General features: G+C 46.8%; 1 protein-coding gene across 2 annotated transcripts in view; it reads left to right on the top strand.

Annotated features, from left to right (window-relative positions):
- The window catches only part of LOC134100577 (mediator of RNA polymerase II transcription subunit 13-like), a 107,805-nt gene that overhangs the window by 10,070 nt on the left and 72,735 nt on the right, over window positions 1-25,000 (top strand). For both annotated transcript variants that reach the window (XM_062553838.1, XM_062553837.1), the window contains exon 2: window positions 8,170-8,407. In XM_062553838.1, the coding sequence (XP_062409822.1) occupies window positions 8,170-8,407 (238 nt within the window). The remainder of the gene's footprint in view (window positions 1-8,169; window positions 8,408-25,000) is intronic.

Genomic DNA, 25,000 nt, shown 5'->3' with positions numbered 1-25,000 from the left:
GAGTCACCCAGTCCAATCATCGGGAAGTCAATCAAAGCTCACGCTCTTGGAGCGCTCTCGGCGAAGTGAAGTGCGCTACGTACGGCGGCGCCCACCTACTCCCGTGCCCTCGTCGAGGGCAGGTGAGTCGCCGCTGGCTGTTTGGGGCGCTCCAGAATCGGTGTGGTCAGAGTGGGCGTGTGGTGTTCGATGGCACTAGGGCTCACAGCTCGGTTACCGGGTCACTGGCATCATGTTAGCGAGAGCGAGGGAGCGTTTCCCCCTAAATACCTATTTAATGTTATACATCTGGAATAAAAGAATGAACCGCTCAGGAAGTAGCCATAGCAAGTATGAAGCTCTCTGGCACAAAGGGAAACATACATGTAGACAAATGTTAACACCATTCATATAATCCTTGCTTCCCATTTGCTGTCAGTTTATTTATGTTAAGGGATTTTGTTGTTTGCCTGAATACCACAGCTAGATGCTGAAAACAAGTTCTTCAGTGAGTTAAAGTCCTGGCACATTTTTATTGCTACCATTAACTTAATCAGATGATTCTAATTAGCACAATTCTTAAGCCAGATGGATCAACTAAATCACATGTGTTAAGCGCACAGGTAGAACCAATACATTGTAAGACTTTTATTTTCTGAAGCCAGGCTTTTACATCTCTAGAGTACTCTCACATCACAAAGGTAGAGCTACTCCCTCCAGCTCTAAACGAAGACGTGGCAGAGGGATCTACATTACATCTGTTTGATATCAGCAAAGCTATGCTAATTGCTTTTAACTAGCCCCTGAGCACTCAGTGTGTTTCTGTGATGTAGATGCTAATGATGTGGATGCTAGTGGCTAATAAGTGGTGTGGTACTTGGCTCCTTAGCTCCTTAGCCGAGTTTACAAGTCCTTGTAGAGGTCATGACCCTGACGCCCCCCCCCCTTTCTGGGGTTTGGAGTTCTCTGTGGTTTGCCTCATCGCTACATTACCATGTACATAACACTGGAGTTTTCCATTGGGCATTCCACACGGTGACATCACTTGACTTCCTTTTCCTGTTTATGTCGGAGTGCACGTTTAATTGCTTGCTTTGCCGGCTCGGGTCACCTGTGTTCCTCAAATTGCTGCTGAGCGCACTCACGCAGTACAGTTAACTTGTGGAAATTCCGGCACTGAACGCACGGCGCAGTCTGATGGTGTATCCCCCGTGGAAGGCCGTTGCAGTTATGAAAAATTCAGCGTGACATTTTACGAGCTCCTAGAGATTGTTTATTATTTTGCAGCACTGTAATAGTAGCAGTTTGACTTTTTTTATGAATGGAGAAGTGGAGATGTGTGTATTTGTGTGTGTTTACACGTGTCTTTGTGTGTGTTTGGTTTACATTCATATGACGTGTTAGCGCAGAGAAAGTACTTTTAAAGGCACACATGGGTAATGACCACATAAGTGGAAGTATGGGGTTAGGAGGAATTCCAGACGTCACAGCTCTTTCTGAGTGACCTTGTAGCGTTTGGAATTTCTCAGAAGATACGCTGATGGGAAAAGGGAGTTTGCAGAAGTGCAGCCTCGTCTGACGTCACACAGACGGACTCTCCAGAATCGTATTTGTCAGAGACAGAGCAGTGGGGGTTTCTTTAACACTGACCAGACTTTAGTCAGAAAGATGCTCCTAATGAAAAACACTGTGTGTGTATCTGTGTGAGTGTGTGTGTGTGTGTGTGTGTGTCTGTCTGTGTGAGTGTATGTGTGTGTGTGTCTGTCTGTCTGCCTGTCTGTGTGTGTGTGTATGTGTGTGTATGTTTGTGTGTGTGTGTCTTTGTATGTGAACAGATTTGTGTGTGTGTGTGTGTGTGTGTGAGTGAGCATGTGTGAGAGAGAGACCCAGTGTTTATGTGTATATGTAAATGGCTGTCGGTGTGCGTCTACCGCGGTCTTTTGATCTATACAGACGGCTGCTCCACTGTCGGTGCCCCTCCTCAGCCTCATTGTGCTTTCACACCGAGTCCGTTCGCCCGTTTCTCTCCACCTAACGCCGAGCGCCACTACAACTACACACACACACACTCCACGCACAACACACACCATCTCGGCTCTTATTATGCTCAGCATTGTAACAAGCATGAATGCCTGTATAAAAGGGAGCTCTCGCTGGACCGTTTGAGCCTCACACACGCACACACACACACACGCACACACTCACACCGTCCACCGTCTTCTTGATAACAAGCGCCTGCTTGTGTTACACCGATCTGCGAGCAAATCTGCTTAATGCCCTTACAGAGGCTTAATCACACTGCAGTCTCCAACATTTACATTTCATTAAGGCACTCTGCAATGCTGCCCTATCCTAATATTGGAAGTGGTTTCACGTTCTGTTCAGCGCTTAATCAATAGGTGATCATGGGGGTGTGCGGCGCAGTGGAGGCTTCCTTTGATAAACACTATAAAGGGACAAATGGGGTGGTGCACAAACAGCTAGTCTTCGCCAAGGAGTTCCTCTTGCAAAGCCACCAGCGGATGCCAGTAAGAACTAGGCTTCTTCGCGAGAGCTTCCTGAAAAGTTGCTCCCAGTAGGGAACACAGCCTCTGTTGTACTACAATCACACATTGCGAGTCTGTTTGAGAACCTGCTTATTGAGGTGTCAGGAACAAGCCTCACAAAAAACCACACGTGTTTATTAGCCGAAAAGAGAGAGAGAGTTCTCTTTCTTAGCCAGGTGTGGGATTTCCTGTAAATTCCACAGCTTTCATTATGGTCTGGCGATGCCCTGCACTGGATTTCCTCTGGAGTTCATGACCTCAAAAAAAGAGCGTTGCCCACAATTAAATTCAAAAAGTGATTGGATTAACCTTTAACCAATCAGTATTGATTTTACTCCATTCTAGAGCTACTGAATTTCAAAGCTCAGTGCTTAGATGTTTTGATTATAACCTAAACTAACATCTTCAGCTGGTTGTTTTCCCTACTAAAAAATGTGCGACGCCAGACTATATCTCAACAAAAATGTATCTCCAGACTGACGGAAAACCTTTAGTGTTTCAGATTAAGTGGCGTCTCCAGTTGTTGTGGAGAGTAGATAAACCGCAGAATCAATGTGATGCATTGTCAGACATGCTCGCGTGGCTTGTCATCACTTTGTGGCTATTCGCCTCCTCCTCGGTACCTCAAAATGCTTTTTTTTGTTTGTCCAAGTGCACTTTTTGTATCTCAAAGAGGCTCTGATGAGATTCTTGTCCTCTCTCCTCTCCTCGCTTCTCATGACCTGAGCCTTACCTAGCTACCGCTAATGACTGTCAGGGAGGACGCTAACCGCTAGCCTCCAGCTACTCACGGGGGTTCCCACAAGGCCGTTTGACTGAGTGAATGAGTGCCTCTCTCTCTCTCTCTCTCTCTCTCTCTCTCTCTCTCTCGCTCTATCTCTTTGTGTCTCGCCCTTCCTCTCCGTCTCTCCCTTTCTCTCTCTCTCCCTCCCTCCCTCCCTCTCTTTCGCTTGCGGGCAGCAACCTGCACACACCTCATTATCACATCATTGCCGTTCTCATTTGGAGAAGGATGACTCTTGTCGCCGCTGCCGCCGCCACTGCCGACACGCGTTACATGACAAGGCCCTGGGACGAGGCGCGATCTGGGGAGAGTGACGGAGGAGGGGATGGCAGCAGCAGCCTGACCTTGTGCAGGTTTTTTAAGGAATGGAGGCCACAGGGCAGAAGGCACACTCTTTTACATTAAAATGTCAACATTCATCTGTTAAGCAGATGCTTACAACCGGTGTGATTGACAAGAGTCGAGTAGAAACGCGTTTTATGCCTTTTATTAGTGCACAGTAATGTACTATGTGCGGCCCTTGGTTTTTCTCGAGTTTGGTCTTTCATTTTAAAGTGGTTAATGCCTTGTCCTGATCAGTTGAGCTACAGACAGAGGTGCTGTTAAGTGGGAGAAAGTTTGAACTCTCCCTCATAGAACATAATGACCAACATTATTGTTATTGGTGGGGCCCAAAATTATGTTCTGTCATAAGGCCCATAACATTTCTAGAGGCGCTCCTGGTTGCAGGGCTGCTGTATACAGTTCTATGGTTTTGACCACTGCTCGGCCTGGTCATCTACTTCTGTTAATGTCTCACAGACAAACAAACAGACTCTTCTGAAGTGGCCACACTTGATTCTGGAGAGGTTTCGGACGAAGATATCCTCCTCCAGACCCCACCGCTCGCTCCCCCCCTCCCCCCCTCCCCTGGCCACTGAATCATCTGGACACTGTGGCAGAGAGCACCAGTCATCTCCTCGCAAGGTGCCAGACTGAGGGTGGCACCGGCTTTAGCTGTGGCATGCCTTCAGTTGCTGTGTACCCCCAGCACCACCTTCACCACCGCCACCACCACCACCACCACCACCACCCTCCTCCTTCTCCTCAGCCACTCAGAGACCCATCCTTGACCCCGTGGTCCCCTATTTTTGGTGGGGACATGGCGCTGGTGTTTATATCTCTGATTACACTCTCTCTGTCATTAGGGAGGCCTGTGTTGGTTGTTACGAGGCACATTTCTGCAGGAGAGCAGGGCACAAATGCACACACGGGCACACATGCACTCAAACATATACATACACTCACAAATGGGCATGCATATATATATATATATATATATATATATATATATATATACATGTACACACACACACACACAAATGCACACACCCTTACACATAACCATGCACACACACATATACCCATGCACACAGACATACCCACACAAACGGACAAATGGACAGATACATACGCACACACACACACACACATACACACACATGCACGCACGCACACATGCACATGCACATACACATACACATACCCACACACACACACACACACACACACACACACACACACACACACACACACACACACACACAGGCAGCACACAGGCAGCAGCTGTGACAGGGTTACGTCCCCAGCTCTGGCCCCTGTGGTCACATGCTGCCAAACACTTGACATCCTGATATGGAAGCTCCTTCAGTAATGCCCACTCATCAGAGGAGCTCATCGTTCTTTGTCTCCCTCCCTCCCTCCCTCCCTCTCTTTCTTCTTTTTAGACACACACTCACACACATATGGACACACACACACACACACACACACACACATACACACGCGCTTTAGTGCCAGGGTCTGTTTTTCTAGCAAGGTGCCCTCTTTCCAGGTGTGTGTGTGTGAGAGAGAGAGAGAGAGAGAGAGAGAGAGAGAGAGAGAGAGAGAGAGAGAGAGTGTGTGTGTGTGTGTGTGTGTGTGTGTGTGTGTGTGGCCAGGTAGTGAGCAGAGGCCTAGCAGCAGCATTGTTTAAGAGCTGGCCAGTATGGCAGTCTTCCAAGGCTGTGTGTGCCAAGTTAGGCTCGCCTAGCGGTGTGCAGACTGCTACATTGTGAAGGGTGACATCCTGTGTGTGTATGTGTGTGTGTGTGTGTGTGTGTGAGAGAGAGAGAGTATGTGTGTGTGCATATGATTGTGTGTGTGGCCCTGGTTTTCGATTTTAACACAGTTTAACAGAAAAACGCTTTATGAAGAAGCAACTGCATTGAATTGAAAAGATGACAGAAAGGGATGATATCCTTTCTTTTAATTTCAGCAAACAATGATAGTTTCCCTAAGGATGGGTTGGGGCTGGGTGGATGCTGGAGGGGTTGTTGCCACTACATTTCTCTCTGTCCACACCATTCAACTGTGGCTGCAGAACGTTCCTCATAACACAACCCCCCCCCCCCCCCCCAAACACACACACACACACACAAACAAACACACACACACATCACACATTTATGGCCCATCGATAGCCTGAACAAACGCCCTGCTTGTCAAGGCTATGGCCCGAATCATTCACTCCTCCGTCTGGCGTCCTCCGATCGCAAGCATAAACGTGTTTCGTTCAATCAAATGAAATTGAGAAGATGTCAGACAGTGGCTGTGCTCCAGTGATTGACCCTGACAGTCTCTTTCTCCAACGCTGTCTCTCTCTCTCTCTCTCTCTCTCTCTCTCTCTCACTCTCTCTCTCTTTTCTCTCTCTCTCTCTCTCTCTCTGCCTTTTTCTTTTTTGCTCCCTTCCCCCGCCTCCTCCTCTCTCTTTCAATCTCTTTAATTTCTCATTTTTGTGAGCGTTTACACAGTGTTTAAACTGTTTACACATCTGCTTTTATGTCTTTGGCGAAAATAATCTAGTTTTATTCCCCTCATCCCCTCACCCCCCCCCCCCCCCCCACACACACACACACACACACACACACCTCAACACACACCCTCACACCTAGGTGATTAACAGAATTAGGAGAGGGGAATAAAGCACTTCTAAATAAGCGGGATAAAAGCATCAATAAACAGGCAAGGTAGATGAATACACAGTGTCGTCGCGTTTTAATGGATAATCTAAAGTACTATCAGCTCGATCTTAATGACTGCGTGATGCGTCTGTGCGATCTCGCCTATCTGCATCTGTAAACGACAATAATGAAGCACCATCAATGGGGCATAAAATATGCGTGAGAGAGCATGAGCATGCGAGATACGGATAAGATAACAGCGTTTCACAACAGTCTGTCTGATTGAAAGGCTTTATAATGACTTTGTGGTAATAAGATAATTGCATTCGGAGGCGCATCGTTTCAATCACGCGTGGCCAACTTGTTTTTTGGGACGCTCTTTTTGAAATTCCGCTGGACCAGAGAGGGGGGGGGGGCGGGTATTGTGTGTGGCAGTCGGATTGTTTCAGTGTTTGAATGTTAATTGAGAGGGTGCTCAACTCCAGGATACTCTGCAGTAGGGACAGCATTTGAGAACTTAAAGGTTGGGTACGGAATTAGCAAAACGGACGGCAGAGTTTGAACATATACAACCTCAAGTCCCGCCCTCCATGCACGAGCGACAATTCAAATGCGCAGCGCGAGAGCGAGCCAGGCTAAATGAAATGCCATCCTGGCGTCTACAGCACTATGAGCTCTAGTCTCCATACAATCACTCACATCAACTTCCCCAATTACATTCTTTAGGCTATTCACCTCCAAAGGGTTGTAGTACATATGGTTCAGTAGCCATAGGTGTGTATATTTGAACAGAATCTGGTTTGTTCTTACCAGGGCGATTATCTCCTGAAATATCCGAGTTTAGTGCTGCCCCGTTGGTTCGCCTATTCCACCGTAGCTCCAAGCTGTTAAGTTTCGATTTCATGTTTACAGCACTCTTCGTGTCATGGTAAAATGTAATTTTTGCTACATAGCTTATTTATTGTGTGGGTGATTGAGTTTCCGTAGGTATCCACTGCCTTAGTTAGTTTGTATAGAAATGAAGTGACACAACAAGAGGGGAACATGGACGTGCAGCAGCAGGCAGTTGGTTTCGTTTCAGCACTGACTCGCGGTCACCAGCTTTCGAAAGGGTCGCGCGCGGTGGGGAGGGGGAGTAGGAAGAGGAGTAAGACGTTAGATTGACGATCGAGCTGTGAAATGATGGTATGGGGTGAGGAATTCTATTGGCTGGAGTTTTTCGAGCCCTGCCCGTTCCGCAGATGATTGACGTGTTTAATTTCCATTTCAGTGCTTCCAACTTAGTGGCTATAAGTGGGTTAGGAATAGGATTTCAAGTGATTTTGCAAAAATGGCCAAAAAAGCTCATTCCATACCCTACCTTTAAGCCAGCCACTATGTGAGGTCCAACAAGAAACCCACTCTAAAATGTCTAACCTCATAATGAGTTTAGATTGTAAGATTTAAAGTGCTTGAGTATTGCTATTATAATCTTCTGTTAGTTTGGATGAAATTATTTTTTTTTGCTTGTCAAGTGCAGAAGTGAGCACAGACATCCACACACACACACACACACACACACACACACACTCAAAACTATACACACAGAGTAGAGTGGAGAAAAAAGGTGAAGTAGAACAGTCATCTTTTATTACACATGAACAATACCCCTTGTCATTAAACATGCACACTCTTAGGCTTCTCATGAGTTTATAAATGTTTATAAATGCATACTGTATTCCATTGTCTTTGTACTTGTACTTGACAATAAAGTTGATTCTAATGTATTCTAATGTAATCTAATATAATAAATAGCAGAATTCACTAATTCAGTGACTTAACCATCACCTCTCTTCCTCTCTCTCCCCTCTCTCTCTCCTCTCTCTCTCTCTCTCTCAGGCGGAACTGACCGGCATCAAATGGCGGTGCTACCACTTCCGCAGCGGAGGCGAGTACGGGCCGGTGATCTCGGCCCCGGCGCCGGACGACCCGGTGCTGCGGAGCTACACGCGCTGCGTGCAGGCCAACCTGCTGTGCGTGTGGCGCCGCAAGGTCAAGCCCGACGCCAAGGAGCTCTGGATCTTCTGGTGGGGAGAGGAGCCCATCTTGACCGACGTCATCCACCACGAGCTGGAAGGTGAGCCCTCGTTTTTTCTTTTTAGCGTTCATCCTTTCTTTCTCTCTATTTCGCTCTCTCTCTCTCTCTTGCTATCTCTCTGTTAGTCTGTTTCTCTCTGTCTCTGGCTTGTCCTTATGTCCCTCTCTCCTTCTTTACCTCTTTTTCCCCCACTCTCTTTCTGTCTTTCTATCTGTATGTTCTCTTTCTCTCCCTCTCCCTCTCACTCCCTCCCTCTCTCCCGCTGTCTCATTTTCCTTCTCTCCTCTCTGACTTTCTCTCTATATCCCCCTCTTCCTCTCTTCCTCTCTCTCTCTCTCCCTTTGCCTCTTTTTTTCTGTGTCTTCTTCTGTCTTTCCACATATCTGTTTGTAACCCCCCCCAAAAAAGTGGCTTGGAGGTATGGAGGCACTGGGAGGTGAGAGGGAGTGGACGCTACTAGGACATGGCTCCCCTGTGCTGGCTTTTTATGGAACTACCTCTGAGCTGGGGATGACATTGTGACTGAGCAAGTGTCCGCCCTCGCCCGCCGCCCGCCGATTCCCCCCCCCCCCCACCCGCCCAACTCACCTGTGTGCAACGCCACGTGTGGCGCATTCATTCATTATCTCATTTGATTAAGATCCAGTGGACGTCATTTTGGCTAATTTAATGTTCCAGTTGTGGGTCTCGGGGAAATTAGGAAACATAAATGTTTTCTGTCACCTTCGTTTTTTGTAAATATAGCGTATTTCACGTGCCGATTCCCTACGCTGCATCCCGGAGTCTCGTAAGGCTCTTATCTGCACCTGAAATGCAACTGCATATCAAAGCGGCCGTAATTGCCGTAATTGCTCCACTGTGCGCTAATGGCATGAAACACAGAGCGGTGCACAATGTACACAATGGCTCTTTGAGCTGGCATGTCATAAAATGTCTCTCATGGTGGTGGAGCGAGGAAAACGGTTAAAGTTGATTTTGCTCGGCAGTAGTGTGTGTGTGTGTGTGTGTGTGTGTGTGTGTGTGTGTGTGTGATTGCATTACCCAGAGATATCTCACCTGAGAGAGAGGCTCTGTCAGCACTATCTGGTCTATTTATAGCGCCATTTGCATTATCTGGTTGCACACACACATACACACATACACACATACACACACACACTCACACACACACACACACACACACACACACACACACACACACACACACACACACACACACACACACACACACACTCACACATCTCACACATACAGACACACACTCTCCGATCTCTAGCTTATTGACCAAGCTGTGGAGAGAGAGAGAGAGAGAGAGAGAGAGAGAGAGAGATGTGGGTAGAGATGGCGTGCACAGTGGCAGATGAAAGACTGGGAGACAACGAGGAAGTTGAAGTTGGGAGGGCTGATGGCCACTGAAAAAAAAAAAAAAAAAAAGCCTCACCTCCACAGGCTCAGAGTCATTGATTTCAGACCATGTGGTGTCAGCATGGCGACTCTAACAGGATCTAACAAAGTCCCCTCTCACAACCACTAAATACCATCCCAGAGGAAAAACCTGGAGGAGACACAGATACAGACCACGGAATACAGAATCGGAGGCTGTGTTTAAGCCTCGTCCCTCACACTGCAACCCGTATGGCTTTCCTGTCTGTTAGTATGCAAGAGCAGGCCCACTGCATTCTTTAACACATTTAGTGTGTACTGTAAACAAGGCATGTGGGCATGATCTTCGGAGCGTAAAGAAGTGTGTGTGTGTGTGTGTGCGCGTGCATGTGTTTAGCAGCAAGCCCATGTGTGCTGTGTGGGTGTACCTCACGGTCCCCTAACTAAGATGGAACACATGATCACAGGATCGACAAAGGTCTGCTCATTTTGGAACGGTGCGAGGTGCAATATCAGCCTGAGACATGTGTCATTCATTATGAGAGGGAGAGAGAGAGCGCGCGAGAGAGAGAGAAAGAGAAAGAGAGAGAGAAAGAGAGAGAGAATAAGAAAGGGAGAGCAGCATGCTTTAATTATGAAGGTTGTATTATTTGTACTCTAATTATGAAGGTCGTTTTATTTGTACTTTAATAATTAAGTTTGTTGATTTGCTAATTAATGATGAGGGATCCAAGGTGCACACATGCAACTGCATGTGAACAAAAGCACGAACAAGGGGAAAAGTAGCCTGGCAGCAAAAGATGAAAAGAGTGAGCAAAATAACAAAAGAAAGATAGAAAGAAAGAAAGAAAGAAAAAAAAGAAGGGGGGGGGGGGTTTGGATCACAGCATGCGTACACTCTGTCCAGTCTGACTGCCCATAGGCTCGGCCACTGGGCTGTCCAGGGATTACATAAAATAACAGCATCTCTCTGATGCATTTAACGAATTGAAAACAGGGGCGAGGGGTTAGTCCTGTAATCTCTCAGGTTAGCCGGCACTTTCCCTGCCCTCTGCTCGATCCATCGATTGTCATTTCGCAGGAAAAATAAATAAAATGCAAAATAAATAAATGAACACGTCGATAAATATAGAAAGGAAAGGATGAAAAATAGAGGAAGAGATAGAGCGGGAGAAGATCTTTTTTTACGCTCATACTGACAGCCTCATCAGGGACAGAGCTCAGTGAGGCTGTGAATGGGATCAGGGAACCCTATGCCTGTTTTCTGTGTGGCTTAGGAGAGGAGGAAGACCCATTACTAGGGAGAGAGGGGGTGAGACAAACATGGAGGACAGATAGGCAAACGGAATGGTTGTTTTTTTTTCAGTGATGATTAGCCCTCCCCCCACACTTTTGATAGCACTAGTGTGTGTGTGTGTGTGTGTGTGTGTGTTGGTGTGTGTCTGTGGGCACACGCATGATTGCATAATGTTTTTGTTATATCTATGTAAATGACTGGGAGTGCATATATGTATTGTGCGCCTTGATGTGTTTGAAGTTTTCTGAAATGTTTTTGTAGTGGTGTTGAAGGTTTGTGAAGATGAGAATGAGAAAATGTTTGTGCGTGTGTGTCTCTGTGTTTATGTGTGTGTGTGCACACGCGCGCATCTGTGTGTATGTGTGTGAATGTGTGTGTGTGCTTGTGTGCCTGCGTGTGTGTGTGTGTGTGTGTGTGTGTAGTAAGAGAGTGATAGACAGGCTTTTATCCATTCTTCTGAGGCTGCTGTGAGCAGAGGAGGAGCAGAGGTCTCTGACTGGGGTAGCCCCCTGCTCAGCCCCCCGCCAATTCCCCCGCTAGTTTCTTCTCTCTTTCTTTCACCTTTCACACCACACCTCCTTCTCTGACCCCCTCTCTCTCTCTCTTTCCCACCCTCTCTTAGCCCCTTTCATCTCTCTATCCCATTCTCTCCATCATTTCCCACTCTTTCTCTAAACCACCTGTTTCTCATACTCTCTCTTTCCTTTTCCTCTATATCATCTTTCTTTCCATCTTCTGTCTCCCCTTTCCTCTCCTTTTCCTTCCCTATCTCTCTCTCATTTTTTTTCAATCTTTTACCTTCCTCTCTTTTTTTCTATCTCTCCCTCTATTTTCTTATCTCTCTCCTTCTCCCTCCCTTTCTCTCTCTTTGTCTCTCTCTTCTCTCTCTCTCTCTCTCTCTCTCTCTCTCTCTCTCTCTCCTCTCCCTCGCTCTTTCCCACTCGCTCCCCGTGTGCAGCTGCCTCTTGCTGGCAGAAGGAAGCCAAAGGTCGTGGGGCCTGAATGGAGATGGGGAGTGGGGGGGTGATGGGGGAGCCCCGGCTCTATTGTATTGGGGTTGGGAGACCTCTGGCTGTCTGTTTGCTGTGGATGGGGCTTCTCAGTGGAGGGGAGGTCTAAAGGGGGAAGAGAGAGCACTTTGGCAGGTCACACGCCGCCATGCAATACACTGTGTGTAGCGCGATCTGTTGGGGGGATCCTCTTTTGCAATATCTCTGTCCGCTATGTGTGTGTGTGTGTGTGTGTGTGTGTGTCTGTGTGTGTCTGTGTTAGAGTGATAAAGGTAGATAAGAAAGACCATGAGTTAGTGTGGTTGTGTTATTATTTACATGGCATGTGTGTGTGTGTGTGTGTGTGTGTGTGTTTATGTGTGTGTGTGTGTGTGTGAGTGAGTGTGTCTGTGTGTGTGTGTGTGTGTGTGTGTCTCTGTGTGTGTGTGTGTGTGTGTGTGTGACAGAGAGAAGGGAGACAAAGCAGGAAAAGCCCATTATGTTTTCTGTGAATTAGGTGATGTTTTCACAGAATTTCAAGTGGTGCTCTGGCAACCAACCTGTAATTGCAACTTGAGGAATTTGTTTTGTCTGTGCGTTACATATGGCTTACATGTACCGCCGTAGATTTCCATTTGTAGTGGTCTCCTTTAAGGGCCCTTGTAGTGAGAAACCCTTTTATTTGCAACCCCCTTGTTCCCAAGTGTTGGTCCTGGGCGAAAAAATCTCTCTCTGAAAAACATGTTGACTATAAATTTAGTTCTTGGACAGCCCTCCGAATACCACTGTGGTTTTGTGGCTCTAACCTAAGGTCATTACTATTCCTGAGTCCTAAAAATGTCTGTCAGATATCATAACTGCAGCTGGCTCCCAGGTTGCAAAAAGTGCAAAAAACAAAGCGCTGTTCTGCGGCTATGTCGATGCATTAGCATAATGTATCGCGTAGCGTAGCGTTGCCTTATGAAACACAGATGCTGGCCTATATTGCGTATGGACGGAGCAGCAGGCTCATTGTCGCCAGTGAAAACACACCACGCTGCCATCCAGTGTTCTGGCCCTGGTGTGTCCAAATTCTTAGTCCGTGGCCATCGAGACATTTCTCCTTATTGTTTTTTTTAGCAAGTCTCTCTCCCTGTGTGTGTGTGTGTTTTTACTTTTCTAAATAGACAAAATGGCTCCTCCGCTAATTTCTATGGCCATAATCCTCATTACATAAGAACAGTGCTAGCACTGACCTTTGGTCCCCCCCCCCCGGGGTCGAGTCAATGGCCTGGTGAGTTCAGGCACCACCAGCTCCCACCGTTACAGACCCCTATCCTCCCCCAAGCCCAACGCCACTCCCAGCCCCGGCCCCATCCCCGTCCACGCCCCACCCTCCATCCTTTACCCCAAGGGATCCACTCTCTCTCAGAGTGGAGGCTTCATCCTGAGACAGACATCCTTAGCTGCTAATCAGATGCCAAGCTGGCCTCCCTCTCTGTTTCTCTCTCTCTCTCTCTCTCTCTCTCTCTCTCTCTCCCTGTCTTTTCCCTCTCTACATGGCTCTAAGGGCCATTGTCATTGGCTCAATGTCGAAAGCAGTGGAGTGCTTTAAACATTGCACACTGAATGCAGCCATGTAGAGCTATGATTAGCCTCCTCCTGGGTCCTAAAGCTGGGTGGAATTGTTCCACGTTTTCTCCCCCCCTGTGTTTCTGTGAAAAGGAATCTCAACATTCCGAGACAGAATAGAATCTAGAATCTACCAGCATAATGGGACAGATAAAATCCACTATCAGAGCTCTCATAAAAAAATATATACTTAAATTAAGCCTAGGAGGTACTGTAAAACATTCCTTGCTGTGTGTCTCTAAGTCAGACCATATTGTACAAAAGAAATTACAATATAGAAGTGAATAGATAGAATCCATTAGTCCCAGGGAAATGCTTTAACCCTTATAAGCTTTCTGCTTTATTAATGAATAAGAAATAGACATGGTACAAATGATTTAGACTCGATTTACAAATGAAACAGATGTTATTTTTTTTCCCCCGTTTTTTTTTTCTTCGCCCAGTCAAAGCAGTATATGACACCGGCTCAATTAGCAGTCCTCCTGGTTGCCATGACACTGTGTCTTGTTACTACGCGCGGTGTTAAAAGTGATTAACAAGCCCTCACCTACTGATGGAGACGCGCTCATCAACACTACGGCGGCTCCCCTTCTCCGACGCCTCATTGTCCCGCTGTAATTGAAAGCCCCATGTATTGTGCGGCCTTGTGAATCCAACGCGCTATAGCCGCTCACAGGAAAAGGGAGGCGTCTAATTAGACATAATATCCTGAAGTTTTCATTTGAAACAAAAGGCGTCTGCTCCGACAGACATGGGGGGTCACATATGAAGCCAATGGGAGGATATATAGCCGAGACTCACGTTTCTGGCAGGCTGCTCTCTCGCTCTCTCTCTCTCTCTCTCTCTCTCTCTCTCTCTCTCTCTCTCTCTCTCTCTCTCTCTCTCTCTCTCCGTGCACTAATAGTTTAATGCCCCAGCAGGTGATAGTCACTCAAAGGCATTAATTATCATTTCGCTGCTAAATCTTTCAGCTCTGTTTCAAAGTCCCCGTTGTTATGACTTAATACTGCTGATGAGGAAAAATCAAATCCACTCTGAGCCTCTTTGGCAGGTTTCTTATCTGCTGTAGCAATTATCTACAATGTGTCTCGGGAGGAACAAATACTTTATTTGCCGACCAACCTCAAATTACTGTGTGTTTTATTTAGTCGTGTCATGTTGAGACTGTGCGTAATTGAGTTGATTAGCCTAGACGCCGTTAACAATTTAAGAATGTGAGTTTTACGAATGTGAGTCGCTGAATGACGAGGCTGTGAACTTGTCACAGAGGTGTCTCCTTCCAGCAGGCTTTTCCGACACCGTGCCTTAGGCCTCTATTAGTCAGAGGCTTTGAACGTGGGCCAGAAAGGAGGTGCTTTCCAGTGGTGGCAAAGGGCCCTGGGCCCTCTGTGGAAACACCCTCTCTCCCGCTGGTCTTGTTCTAGTCACACCCCCACCTCCACCCCCACCACCACCCCCACCTTACCGCACAGCTGATGGAAGGGGCAGTCACATACGGCAGTGTGTCGTTTCATTCAGGTGAAACCAGCTCACTTTGTACTCACTGGGGCAGTGTGTCAGGTGTCAGCAGACCGTTTCTTTTTTTTCTTTTCTTTCTCTCTCTCTCTCTCTCTTTCTTTTCTTTTTTTTCTCCTCCTGTGTGAAAGAGGGGGAGAGAGAGAGAGAGAGTTTTCTTTTCTCTCCAAGTGTAGGATGTCTCCTCACCTCACCCTTTGCGTCTGACCCAGTTCGCTCCGGTGTCTTCTTGAACTGTCATCCTGAGAGGAAGCCGCTCTCACCTGCTCCACGGAGGTGGTGTCCATCGCTCGTCTTTGCCATGCGCTTGTAAAACTGTTCCAGTAACGTTGCACACACGCTGCGTGTGTGTTTCTTTATTATCCTCTCCATTTTGTTCTCTTTTCCTCATCTGCGTATTATTTACTTGTTCTCAAAAGCAACACACCATTTCACAAAGATCTGGAAAAAACACATACTGTAGTGTATACATCTATTTTTTCACCTCTGAATAACAACTTTGGATGATGTTTCACGGAGGCTGAAATTGGACTTGGTGTGGACAGCTCCACAGGAGACGTCTTTGAAATCATTTGATGTGGCGAGGAGCAGAGTATACTCTGAAAAAACAAAAACAAAGCAGCCTCTCCTAAAACAATTCAGCTCTTTATTGCAAACATGTAGCGGCAGCGTTCAGTCTAGAAGCCTATTAGTATTTGGTGCAGGGTGCTCTTTTAATATCTAGTAGTAATAATAATTAAATCTGACACAGAAGTTTCCAGAAGATGAGCACGCTGAGTGCATAGTGGCTCGAGTGTTGGAGGAGGAGGAGGTGGAGGAGGAGGAGGTGGAGGTGGAGGGAGATGGAGGAGGTGGAGGTGGAGGAGGTGGAGGCAGAGGTAGCTGCTGTGGTGGCAGGGCTACCTGCGAGTAGTAGCAGATCTGTGGATGTCAGTCCAGTGCAGGGCGGCGGGCAGAGATGAGAGGGAGCGACTGGCCGCAGTCTGTTCGACTCGCACGGATCTGACTCCCTTTGTTTCTCACTCCTCTCTCTTTCTCTTTTTTCTCCCACCTCGTCTCAGTCAGCTCTGCTCTCCTCGGTGTGTCCACCCTCCGTTCTCTCTCCCTCCGTTCTCTCTCCCTCCCCTCCACACATTTCTCTGTTTCGATTTCACTCCTATCCTCTGCATTCCTCTCTCTCTCTCTCTCTCTCTCTCTCTTACATGCTCACTACCTCTCTCTGTTTCACACACATATGCAGTCGCTCCTTTTTTTTCCTCTCCCTTTTCCTTTTTACCCACACGTGTTCTCTCTCTCTCTCTCTGTCTCTGTCTCTCTCTCTCTCTCTCTCTCTCTCTCTCTCTCTGTCTCCCTTGCTGTCTAGGGCACCGCCATTGTTTCACTGAGCTCACCACCATACATCATGTTCTAAATATAGACCCTCCGCAAATCAATGACTGAAAGAATGGTGGAAGAGAAAACACAGAGCTCTCTTCCTTTCCTCCTTCAGTTCCCCCCCTTTTTCTTTTTCATCTGTCGCTTTTCCTATCGACACTCGCCTTCTCGCCTTTTTTTCTTCCCCTCTCGTGGTGTCGATCAGCACGACAGCTGGATCGTCTGCAGCTGAAGGCAGGAAGCGTGGCGTTGACCTTTTTCTGTCTGGAGGTCACTCAGAGGCTGGGTCAGCCAGGCGGACTTGTTGATCCCCCCCCCCTGCCAAACACACACACACACACACACTCCCCCTGAGAGCCATGTGAGTCATATTTTACCACGTAAACTGGAGCACAGCGGTAGGTTGCGGCATTAAGACGCACGATGGCTCAACATTCACCGTGGGCCACCGGAAAAGCCAGTCTTCGGCAAGGATCCTTGGCATTGCCAAACAAATGCTGACTTATGAGGCCATGTTGGCAGCTGTGGTCATGAGCAGTCTGACAGTGCTGCCAGGAGAAGTCACTGAATGTCAATCCCAGTCTCAGACCTCAGACCTGCCTGTAGTGGCCTCTTACATTTCAAGGAAGTCGCAGACGGAGGAGGCTGAATGTCTTGACAATACACACTGCCGTCAAAATAGACTTCTATGTTTTTTTTCAAAACAGATACAATCAAAGTTGTATACCTGGTGCCAGACTACTCATTCAAGGCTCATTCAAAGCCCCAAGGCTGAAGAGTCACTGCCGAGCCATTTGTCTAGAATGTCTCTGTCAAGTATACACATTTTACTATTGACATGTTCTTAACTCGACAAGGCAATGATTTTATCTTTGAAGAACAATTCACTGCCACAAAAGTTGTAGAATTGTATGTATTACATATTTATTTCAAACATATTGTTAAGTCATTTATTTATTTCAATTATTTGGTGTGTAGATATAATTTGCAATATTTTTTGTGGAGATAGCAACAGTTGCTACTATGGCATTGCACAATGTTTATTCACCGCAGGCTGAATTTCCTGCATAGTTGCAAATGATCAATCAATACTTTTCAACAAGTGTAGTTATTTTTAATGCACTCACACCCAAAAACACACGCTGGGGTCTCGTTATGACTAAATGAGAAACCGGTTTGAAACCGCTGACCATGATACGTGCGATTGAACGGAGAAATGAAAATCACGCGGCTTTAACTTCCACTTCCTCTTCTGGCTATCCAGCCGCTGCCTGAGCCTCCTGGCGTCAGCTGAGCCTGGGTCAGAGCCGGCCCGGATCCGGATCAGAATCAGGGTCGTGTCAGGGTGGCCAGATGTAGTCCAAAGTCAACTGCTCTTTGGGGCTGCCTCATATTGAAAGTCCATTAGACCGTCGTCAGTCCTCAAAGAGGTTTTTATTTGCACAAAGAGGCTAAATGCTACTATGGTTTAATTCTTGGCAAATGTGAAAATCTCAAGGGTAATGTCAATAGTTCAATACTGTCTCTTATGATGCAGCTTTTATTCTGAAAAGCTTTTAACCAGAGTAGAAATATTTGTTTCTAGAGTATTCCCCATCTACAGAGTGATCATTGAATGAAAACACACACTATTATTTCTTTATTAGCATGCTGCGCCTTCAGCATGTTAATGGAATTCTGAATTTGTGCATATTTCGGAGTATTTTATTTGTGCATCTTTGTCTCACTCTGAAGTGCTGACAGCATGAAGGTGTATTTCAGTCCAGTGAGAGATAAAGTTGGTCATCGCTTTTCACTTAAGGAGAGCAGAGGCCCTGTGAGCCTTCTGCGATGTGAGAAGCTGTGAAAGCGAGATTTCTCCACCACTCTTGACCCCACTTGAACCAGCAACAGCATCAGTGACTCAGTCCCCTTCGCTGATTGAGCTCAGCCAGCTCAGCATCACTCCTTTTTTACGAGTGTGTGTGTGCGTGTGTGTGTGTGTGTGTGTGTGTGTGTGTGTCTCTGTGTGTGTCTCTGTGTGTGTATAGTGAGTGAATCAGTTCAATGACTAAGATAAGCTCAACCTCATCGGCAGCCTACTGTGAGCCAATCTCAGCCAAAGTCATTGATTACCAGGAAATCCTCCCCGCTGAGATTTGGTTGGCCAGAGAAGCGTGCCAAAGGACCATGTTCCTCTTTTAAAAAACATTTTTTTTTTTTTAAAGACGCGATAGGAACGAGCGGCGCCCCCGGTTCCCTTCTTTTCATGCCTCTTAGACACGGCACCTGTACCTCTGCGGGTTAGCGGAGCCATCGGCGGATCGATACCTGACGAGCCTCAGGTCTGGCAGAGGAAACAGGGCAGAGGACCCTCAGGCAACCCCTAGGCACTGCCTGCCCTCACCAAACACATGAATGCAAACCAAACGGAAGCACACAAACACGTGTGTGTGTGTGTGTGTGTGTGTGTGTGTATGTGTGTGTCTGTGTGTGTGTGTGTGTGTGTGTGTGTGTGTGTGTGTGTGTGTGTCCTTGAGACAAAGAGTGGATGCATATATACAAAGACTGCATCCACACAACAGCGTATTCATTTTAATGCAGATTTTAGGAACAAATAGACACACACACACACACACACACACACACACACACACACACACACACACACACACACACACACACATACATACATACATACATACATACATACATACATACATACATACATACACACACACACACACACACACACACACACACACAGATAGCAGAAATCAAAGGACATGCACAGTTGTATTTTTTTTTATAGTTATTTTAGATATCTGACATCCATCTGTTACCTCTCCTAAGTTTTCTGCCTCATAATTAACCTAAACCATTACGCTGTTTATCTAACATCCTGACAAGTTCATTAGTTTACTTCTATTTACGCTGTGTTTCTTACACAGCCAAGGTTTACTAGGAACTCACCAAGCCTTTCTTCTTCTCTTTTCTGCGAAATATGGTTATGACTCATCTGCCAGACACACACTCACAGACACACACACACACACACACACACACACACACACACACACACACACACACACACACACACACACACACACACACACACACACACACACACACACACACACACACACACACACACACACACACACACACACCCTCCTTCTGTCTGTCTGCCTCTCTCTCTCTGTATCTCTCTCTTCCTCTAAAATTCAAATTTAAAATAGCTTTATTAGCATGACAAAAAAGACTCAATTTGTGTTGCTAAAGCATTTCTACACACACAAGTACATATGCAGAACACAGATAATCACATGTAGAACAGACGTGGCTCAGAGCAGAAGTGAATTCAAATGTGCCAACATAGGCGGACGTTTGCAAACTGTTTTCCGATAGCCTTTAGTTTTCGGCAAACCTTTGCAAACAGTTGCAAACAGTCTGAGGAGGTTGTTCTCCGCGAACACACAGTGGATCTGGACGTGAGTAAACGAAGGCAACAATGCAATTACAAATTGAACTGTTAAAAGAAAACATGTTCGCCATGAAAGTTCACCACTGTTTGGCACATTTGAATTTGAATGCACCTCAGGTGTCTGCTACTCTTGGACTTGGGTTAGCTATCTGGGCAGCCAGCTTGCCTGTGTCTGCCTCTTTCAATAGCCAGGCTGTTGTTGCTTAATCTGCACCTGGTCAAGGTTTTCCCGTGTTTAATATTAGACACTGTGGACAGATAGTCTGCCACAGAGTACGCACTGTTTAGGGCCAAATACATTGAAGCTCATTTTGTCTTTTGGCTTTTGGCTGTTATGAGTTTGATTATTCTCGTTAGTCATATTCATTTGTGTGAGCCTACTGGCAGCTCCAGCTCTAGCTCTGGCAAAGGGAACTCATTCTCCATCTTTTGGCTTTTCAGGCCTTTAAAACAATAAGAGATGCAGTCACTTGTTGATGTTTCCAGAATCTTTATTTATAAAGGTTATTGGCCTAATTCAGTCCTGCATGCATTGTTAGGCGTGCCCATCTATACTTTGAGGATGCTCTTACAGAATTCTGCATGCAGGATTTCATTTGTGCATTTGTCCTATTTTTTTAAGCCTATTGTACATAAGAGGACCTCACTCTTCACTGCCGTATATGATGCAATTGGTTCTATTATTGAATGGAGAAATTTGAGCTAGAGTTCTAATTTGTATGACAAATCGTATTGATTTCATTGATTTTTTAATGCCGTAGATGGCCATTCATGTCCTCTCTTTTAAAATCATTCACGGCCAGCTTGCAGTTATCAGTTGTAGTGATCTTCAGCCTAAGGTGTGTTTACGTTTTCTGCATGCTCATTCTATATAAACCAAGGGTGAATTTTCTTTCTTTCTCTCTCTCTCTCTCTCTCTCTCTCTCTCTCTCTCTCTCTCTCTCTCTCTCTCTCTCTCTCCCACTGCCCCCCCCCCCCATACACAAATAAACACTTGTGTATTCTCAGCACACATGCACTGTCCGCTTGGCGTGGCCAGGGATCCCAGGAGCCTGTGGGGCTCTTCCCAGCCTCTTCCCAGACTCTTCCCAGCCTCTTCCCAGCCTCTTCCCTGCAGGCTCTGGAGAGGAGAACCTGAATGGAGCACAGAATGGAGGAGGAGAGGTGATGAGAGAAGGGAGGAGAGGAAAGATGAGAGAGGAGGAGAAGAAAAGGAGTGGAGAGGAGAGGAGAGGAGGAAGGAGAGAGGAGAAGAATGGAGAGGAGAGGAGTGAAGAGGAGAGGAGGAAAGGAGAGAGGAGAGGAGAGGAGAAGAGAGAGGAATCGAGTGGAGAGAAGAGGAGAGGAGAGGAGTGGAGAGGAGAGGAGTGGAGAGGAGAGAAGGAGAGGAGAGAAGGAGAGGAGAGAGGAGGAGAGGAGAGGAGAAGAGAGGAGAGGAGATGAGAGGAGAGAGGAGGAGAGGAGAGGAGAGGAGAGAGGAGGAGAGGAGTGGCTGCTGGAGAGCAAGGGGAGCGCTGGTCTGATCTGATTTTAATAAAGGGCTCCCATGCCGGCCTGCACCGCTCCTTAGCCCGCTTCCCAGTGCCATGCAGTTGTTCTTGGCAGTGACCACAGGTTCACAGGAAAAAAGGGGATGGTGTTACACACACACACACACACACACACACATTTCATATGCATGCACTAACATATACAAGGGCACAAGCACAGACACACAGACGCACACACACACACACACACACACACACACACACACACACACACACACACACACACACACACACACAATCACAACACACAAACGCGCACTAGCACACAAACACTAACACACAATCACAACACACACAACACATAATCACACACCCCTCTGGAAATTTCTTCATCTTTTTTCCCCCTTTCTCTTTTCTCCCGTCATTCTCCGCAGAAGTGGTTCTGGGCTGCTCCATCTAGTGTTGCAGCGGTAGCTCTGTGTTCGCCATTCAATAGACTCAGTGGGTGCCTCTCATTCGTCTTTTATACATCCTCCCTTCCTTCCTTGGTCCTCGTCCTCGTCCTCACTGATCTACATAAAGAATGATGGGGCGGCAACAGTGGGATAGTCTATCCAGTGTTAGTTATGGATCAGTGGGAACGAGCCTGAAGGACCGAGCATGGAGGATCGAGGAGAGATGTTGAGAGGCACCCGGTGACTTGTCCTCACTTGCCTTCTGACACAGTCCTGAAGCCGCACAAACAGACGTTGGCTCACAGCTTGAGTGGCTTGTGCCGCCTGCGTCTGTCGCCTCGCGCGTTGACTCAGTGTGTTTGGGTGGAAAAAAGAAAAACAAATATCTTTGCATTTCAGACGGGCACAGTCTGGGTCACCTCGGAGTGACACATAACGGAACAGCATCAAAGGTTGGTACTGTAGGTGGCAAGTTAAAATGAAAAGAGTGAGAGAGAGAGAGAGAGAGAGAGAGAGAGAGAGAGAGAGAGAGAGAGAGAGAGAGAGAGAAAGAGAGAGAGGCACAGAGGAAATGGCACTAAAGAAGTCAACCTGCCGAGATGATTGTGAGGCCCGTTGCCGGAATGTTCTTGGAGAGACGGACACGTTTTACAGTTTGGCCCACGCCTGTGAAAAAATGAGTCACATGTGGAAAATGCCGATTCTATGATAGCGAGAGAGAGAGAGAGAGGAGGAGGAGGAGGAGAAAAAAGAGGAGGAGAGAGAGGGATGAGAAAAGAGGAGGAGGAGGAGGAGGAGGTAGGCTAAGCGAAGCAGAGAGAAAACAGACGATCTGATGTTTATTTGCACATCAATTTGGGGGGGTTGGGCTGTGGGGGCGGGAGGTTGTTGTGGAGTGGGCGGGGTGACTCTGATCCCCCTCCTCCCTAACTCCCTACCGAGGCACAGGCGTGATCACTGACCCCCTGACCTTCAGACCAAGTTTGCATATTTGTATGTGTGTGTGTGTGTGTGTGTGTGTGTGTGTGTGTGTGTGTTTGCATGGTTAATAACGGTGGCAGAGTGTGTGCATGTGTGTGTGCGTGAATTTATGTGCGCACGTGCGTTTGTGTATGTGTGTGTGTGTGTGTGTGTGTGTGTGTGTGTGTGTGTGTGGGTGTGGGTGTGTGTGTGTGTGTGGGTGTCTTCCCATGTTTAAGATTGCATGGTTGTGCTTCTGCCTGTGTATGAGAAAGCATATGCATGAGTGTGTGTGTGTGTGTGTGTGTGTGTGTGATGGACTCTTAGAGGGGGCTGAGACTGATTCCCAGCAGCACTGAGGGGGGAGCACACATTTCCCCTTCCACAGGCTCTGGGTTTGAAAGAAAAGCCACCAGCTAAAAGAATGAGGGCTTTGTGTGTGAGTGTGTGAGTGTGTGAGTGAGTGTGTTCCAGTCTGTGTTTGTCTATATGTGTGTGTGTGTGTGTGTGTGTGTGTGTGTGTGTGTGTGTGTGTGTGTGTGTGTGACAAAATGAGAGAGAGAGAGAGAGGGAAAGTAGGGAGAGGGAGGGAAAAGTAAGAGAAAGAAATGAAGAGAGGACATGGGAGGGGCAATAGTGGAAGAACTCTTAGCAGTGTACCGTGTCTGCAAGAAATTGTGCACGTGTGTGTGTGTGTGTGTGTGTGTGTGTGTGTGTGTGTGTGTGTGTGTGTGTGCCTCTCTCTCTTTCTATGAATTACTTGGTTCTTCTGTGTTAATCGTGAGTGTGTAAGTGTGTGTGTTTGTTTGCTTGCTTCAGTGTGTGTGTGTGTGTGTGTGTGTGTGTGTGTGTGTGTGTGTGTGTGTGTGTGTGTGTGTGTGTGCGTGTGTGTGTGTGTGTGTGTGTGGTCTAGCTCTGTTTACAATCCTATCTCTGTGCTGCTTTGATGTCCTTATTCTGTCCTCTTTGCTGTGGTCCACTGGACCAGACTGAAGCAGCACTCTCCACACAGAGGCCATGAACTGCCCTGTAAAACCAGCAGATGCTTCTGCAGTTCATCAGGAATCATGTGCACGCCATTATCAGAGAATTTCGGACTCCCAACCACAAACACCCTCTCTGGTCTGTTCAGCAAGGGAGGGTTAAAGAATGTGTGTGTGTGTGTGTGTGTGTGTGTGTGTGTGTGTGTGTGTGTGTGTGTATATGAGGGAAGACAACAGAGAGAGAGAGAGAGATAGAGAGAGAGAGAGAGAGAGAGAGGAGGAGATTGTGTGTGTGAGTGTTTGAGTGTGTGAGTGAGTGTGTGAGTGAGTGTGTGTGTGTGTGTGTGTGTGTGTGTGTGTGTGTGTGTGTGTGTGTGTGTGTGTGTGTGTGTGTGTGTGTGTGTGTGAGTGTGTGTGTGTATATGAGGGAAGACAACAGAGAGAGAGAGAGATAGAGAGAGAGAGAGCAGGAGGTTTTGTGTGTGAGTGTTTGAGTGTGTGAGTGTGTGTGTGAGTGTGTGTGTGCGTGCGTGCGTGCGTGCGTGCGTGCGTGCGTGTGTGTGTGTGTGTTTGCTGTGAGCTGTTATGTTGTCATTGATGAACTGATTTTAACCAGACCAGTGTGGTGCTTTTGAGAAGCAAATGAGAAAGATGAAAGCTGATCGGGGGCATCAACAGTACAGCTAAACTGTTCAGAACATTATTGTGAATACTTTGTCATTCATTACTGCAAAAAGCCATTTGAATCATTTATCAGCCCAATCTTGTTTCATTGCATTTATTGCATTTAAGTGTTCTACACCAAATAAATTGTAACATTGAAACATTTTTGTTACAAGTCAAACAACTGCATCACCGTTTTAAGTTAATTGCATTGCAGTAGTATTCACTGTGCGATAACAGAAACATTTCAATACATAGATGCCAGACTCAACACTGAAAGCCCTGAAGAAAAGCATTCCTGTAGTGTATTCCCGTGTGTGTGTGTGTGTGTGTGTGTGTTCAGGGGGAAAGCATACTGTTTCTGCCAGTGTAGCTGGGCTTCTCTCCCTGTCCATGTGGAGGTCTTTTGGCTGAGTATGGGTCCTCTGTGAACGCGTTGTGTGTCCAAG

Source organism: Sardina pilchardus, chromosome 14 (genome assembly GCF_963854185.1).
Source record: "Sardina pilchardus chromosome 14, fSarPil1.1, whole genome shotgun sequence".
In the NCBI taxonomy this organism is placed as follows: domain Eukaryota; kingdom Metazoa; phylum Chordata; class Actinopteri; order Clupeiformes; family Clupeidae; genus Sardina; species Sardina pilchardus.
The sequence above is the reverse complement of the archived record's forward strand: the minus strand, read 5'-3'. Positions and strand labels throughout refer to the sequence as shown.